The sequence below is a fragment of the Pteropus alecto genome, unplaced genomic scaffold (assembly GCF_000325575.1).
Source record: "Pteropus alecto unplaced genomic scaffold, ASM32557v1 scaffold61, whole genome shotgun sequence".
Classification (NCBI taxonomy): Eukaryota; Metazoa; Chordata; class Mammalia; order Chiroptera; family Pteropodidae; genus Pteropus; species Pteropus alecto.
The window spans coordinates 3,964,315-3,968,662 of record NW_006434835.1 but is presented as its reverse complement, the minus strand read 5'-3'; the positions used below and the strand labels follow the sequence as shown (position 1 = coordinate 3,968,662).

At 50.3% G+C, this 4,348-nt stretch overlaps 1 protein-coding gene across 1 annotated transcript; it reads right to left on the bottom strand.

The window, feature by feature from the left end:
• Positions 1-927: 927 nt before the first annotated feature.
• ID2 (inhibitor of DNA binding 2) lies at positions 928-3,397 on the bottom strand. The gene is made up of 3 exons (XM_006910220.1): positions 2,868-3,397; positions 2,477-2,540; positions 928-1,677 (listed from the first exon to the last, which is right to left on the bottom strand). The coding sequence occupies exons 1-2, from the start codon at positions 3,213-3,215 to the stop codon at positions 2,484-2,486; spliced, it is 405 nt and encodes a 134-aa protein (XP_006910282.1). The 5' UTR covers positions 3,216-3,397; the 3' UTR covers positions 928-1,677; positions 2,477-2,483.
• Between the last annotated feature and the right edge of the window lie 951 nt (positions 3,398-4,348).

Here is a 4,348-nt window from a genome sequence, read left to right as displayed (position 1 = left end):
ACCCCCGCCCCGCGCTCTCGTGATGGATCCCGCGTCACGGCCGGAAGCCCCGCCGCCGCCAGGGCAGACGCGGTGGCGCCTCCCAAACACCTGCTGGGCGGGAGGCCCCAGGTGAGACACCTATCCCGCCCGCCTGCCCTCCCCGCTTCCTTGTCCAGGACCCACACACGCTGACCGGCCTTCCAGAACCTCCCACACCTAGAGAAGCCGTCTTTCCAACATGAGAATATACGTATGCATGTGAATTGTCAAGACTTACGTGTTAGCTATGCATTTTAAAGCAGGACCTAAATATTGCTGCGGTGCCGTTGATATTTTCCTGTGACTTGAAAGGCCTTTCTCCTCTCCCTCCCTGCTGTCCTTCCTTGGGCAGGGCAAGGGCGCAGTCAAGGGTGAAGGGTGCTTTAATAGCCACCTGTGCTGGAAAGTGGGCCAGGCCCAAGCCCTGTCTCCCTGAGGCTGGCGGACCTACAGGTGGAGGAGATGCAGGGGAAGCTGCCAGGCTGAGCTAGAAGCAAAGTGTGACACGGAGAAGGGTCTCTTTGCCCTTCCCCTAAATCTTATGTGAATTCTATGGAGCCCGTTTCTCTTCTGATTAAGTTTCATTTACTCCAGAAGTGTTTTAAGCACCTGCTCATGCAGGTAGTGCTTCCTAGACTCCACGTTTTGAATGAGCTAACTCCTAGGAGTCAAGGCCACGGCTGCTCCTCCTTGATTTAAAACTGAGCGGCAAGGCACAGACCTAATTGTCCCTGGACTCAGGGAAACTTCTGTTTATAATCTTCCCGGCCCTGCCCACACGTCTGATAAGACAAGACTGTCTGCACACAACCTCCAAGGCTTAGAGGGACCAAGACAGGGTTAAAAGAAATGGAGAGAGACAAGTGAGGGAGAGAGCGATCTGAAAAATCATTCAGAATTCAGGTGTTGACTTCAGACATGTTTTATTATAATCTTATACAGTCTACATAAATTTGAACTTGTATTGACTTGGGTTCAGTTATAACATAGCATTAATAAAAATCAAAGCACTGGTCCTCTGAAATAAAGCAGGCAATCACCATTCAATAAACACACTTGATTTATTTTGTATAAAAGGGTTAAGTTTACAACTAAACTTTTATAAAAAGTTTAGCATGAATAAGTACATCATTACACTTTGTATGCAGAAATATACATCTCTGCCACTATACAAGAAAACTCTAATTAAAGAGTTCACAAGGTTTCACTCAATATATATATATATATTTATATATAAATATATACACAGCATTCAGTAGGCTTGCGTCAAAAGGTAATTTCTGACCAAAAGACTTCATTTAAGTAACTGAATACTGGATCCTTCTGGTATTCACGCTCCACCTTTGAAAAAAGGCAAAGTCTGCTTAAATTGGGCAATTCCTTGTGATTTTAACGTTTTCGCTCCCCATGGTGGGAATAGTATATAAAGAAACCTTCCAACTGCAGAAAGGGCATTAAAAGTCTTTTTCATAAATAACTAATATCACAGTCCAGGTCAGAAACACTCTGGGGAAGATGATCTGATCCTTCTTAGTTTTGCTTCCATTTTTTAAAAAGGTCCATTCAACTTGCTGTCTTCCTTGTGAAATGGTTGAAAAATAAGTTCCCGTGGATTTGTTGTTATTGTGCAAAGAAAAAAAAAAAAGTCACAAACACCTGCAAAAGATCGAGAGAGAAAGGCAAGTTAGGGGAACATAACCTAAGGGCAGAGGCGGGCAGCCCAGCGCCAGAGGAAGCCAGTTTTAACATTTAACCAAACACTCAAAAGATTGGGCAAACCCTGGCGTCCAGATGCAACACACGCAGTCGGCCTCGACAGCGCACATTAAACATTAAAATAGCAGAGGCTCCAGGGAAAAACTTCCCGACGCAATCTCTTACTTGGATCCCCAGCAGCAGCGCTCACAGGCGCCAGTCTGCTTCTTGTGAGGATTATTTGATTGAAAACAGCCCTTTAGTTAACAGATAGGGAAGTCGGAATCCCACATCACAGGGGCTGAGGCACAGGGTCGCCATGCTCGCCCCGCCGGATCCCAGAGGGTTACAGTTTTGGGGAAGGAGGATCCCTGTGGAATTTGTGGCGATAAGATTAATTACGCGGAGGTTAGTACCTCGTAGTACCAGAGCCACACCAGAAAGCGGCCAGGGCATTACATTCGACAGAAGCAACACACTTTCCCCGGCCAACCTCGTAGGAACTTATGGGCATCTTTCTCTTTTTTCTTTTTAAAGGAAAATGACGTGTGATCTTGAGTAACCAGAGCTGGAAGCCCCTTCCCTGTCTAGCACACGTAAGCCAAGTACTACCTGCCATACATTGAGGTACACGTTCGTTTATTAAACCAAAATTTTTTACAGATACACAAATACCTGCACACACGAAAAGACACACACGAGCCCGCGCACACACTCCAAGGGGCAGTTTAACCACCGGGAGCCACAAGCAAACACTCACCATTTATTCAGCCACAGAGCGCTTTGCTGTCATTTGACATTAACTCGGAAGGGAATTCGGAAGCCTGCGAGAAAAAGGGGATAAAAGGCACCGTGTTAGACGATCTCGCGGGGACAGCGCACCTCTCTCAAAAGTCGTCCGTCCGCGCAACGCTAAGTTCCACTAACCACGTTCACGCCACAGTTCAGATCAAAGACAGACACACTAACGTCACAACTTATAAGCAATTTCACGCACGGCTCAATCTACAGCAGATTTTAAGAAAAATAAAGTTAATTAGCTCCTCTGTAAGTCACCGACCGCAGCCGTCTCGACAATGGGTCTGCTCGTGGCAGCCCAGGCGATCGCCGGGGTGCGCGGCAGCGGACGTGGCCCCGAGAGCGGCTCTTACCTGCAAGGACAGGATGCTGATGTCCGTGTTCAGGGTGGTGAGCGGCGTCCTGGACGCCTGGCTCTGCCCGGGTCGCTGGTGGTGCAGGGTGACGATAGTGGGGTGCGAGTCCAGGGCGAGCTGCAGGTCCAAAATGTAGTCGATGACGTGCTGCAGGATTTCCATCTTGCTCACCTTCTTGTTCTGGGGGATGCTCGGCACCAGCTCCTTGAGCTTGGAGTAGCAGTCGTTCATGTTGTACAGCAGGCTCATCGGGTCGTCCACCGGGGTTTTGCTCCGGGAGATGCCCAGGCTGTGGTCCGAAAGGCTGTTTTTCCTAACGGACCTTACTGGACTGAAGGCTTTCATGCTGACCGCGAGAGGAAGGAGAGACCGGGAGGGAGCGGGCTGCCCTGGAGCTCAGGCCGCCGCCGCCTACGGAGCTTCCACCGCTGGGCACCAGGATGGGTTCAGAATGAAGCCGGGAGCGCGGCGGGGCGGCTTTTATCGGCATTCGCCGGGGCCACACGAACCGGCTTCCCTGCGTTCCCATTGGTGGAGGTGGCGCGTCCATCAGGCCGGGCGGGCGCCCCATTGGCAGGCGAGGGCGAGGAGCGAGCGCTCAGTTCTTCCGCGTTCGCAGCCAATCCCCGCGGGGTGGGCGGGGCGGGCGCGAGCCCAGCTGGGGTGGTAAATAGAGTACAGTAAGCGCGGGGCGGGAGGGGGAAGGGGGGGACGAGGGGAAGGGAGGAGTGAAGGGGAGGGGGAGGAGAGTGAAAGGGTGGGGGAGGGTGACCCCGGGAATTTAAATGTGCATCTTAATTCTGAATCCAACTGCCAGGCAGGACCCTCGCCCTAGGGTGTGCTCCGACACCTTGGAGCTTTCAGCAGTCCCAAAATCGCAGCGATGGGGCAAGTTCTTCACGTTAGAGGGAAAGCCACAGTTCACTGCGACCCAGGGAATGTCATCAAGATAGAAAGCATTTCTGCAGAAAGTGAAAACGCAAATAAGTTTGCCATTGACATGTGACGTTTGTAGAGAGTGCGGTCTCTTAAGAGAAGGAAAAGCTACGTGAAAAAGAAAAAAAAAAAAAAAAGCAACACCTACGCGCGCATTCAACGACAGGTTTAGTGTGGGATCTTGCAACCCGGAGCAACGCGGGAGGCGTTATTGTAAACTCAGTAAAATGAGTGCATACTTATTGGAAGCCGTGCCGATCGCTAAGGAGCTCTGAGAGGCAGGACGCTTGCAGGGTTCCTGTTCTAGAACAAGGCAGAACTATTATAATGATCCTACTAATCGGAAGTCATTAGGAGAATTTGCATCTTGAAGCTGTGTACACTGCCCTGAAGGCTGGGGTCTGTGCCCTGCAGGGTAGGTGGCAAAGCGATGTGATTAATTATGCACAAATCGTGATTTCGGGTGTCCCATTCCAGCACCTACAGTATTTTTAAAGCTTTGTGACAGGTAGGTGGCCCGAGCCATTGACGGACACTTTCAC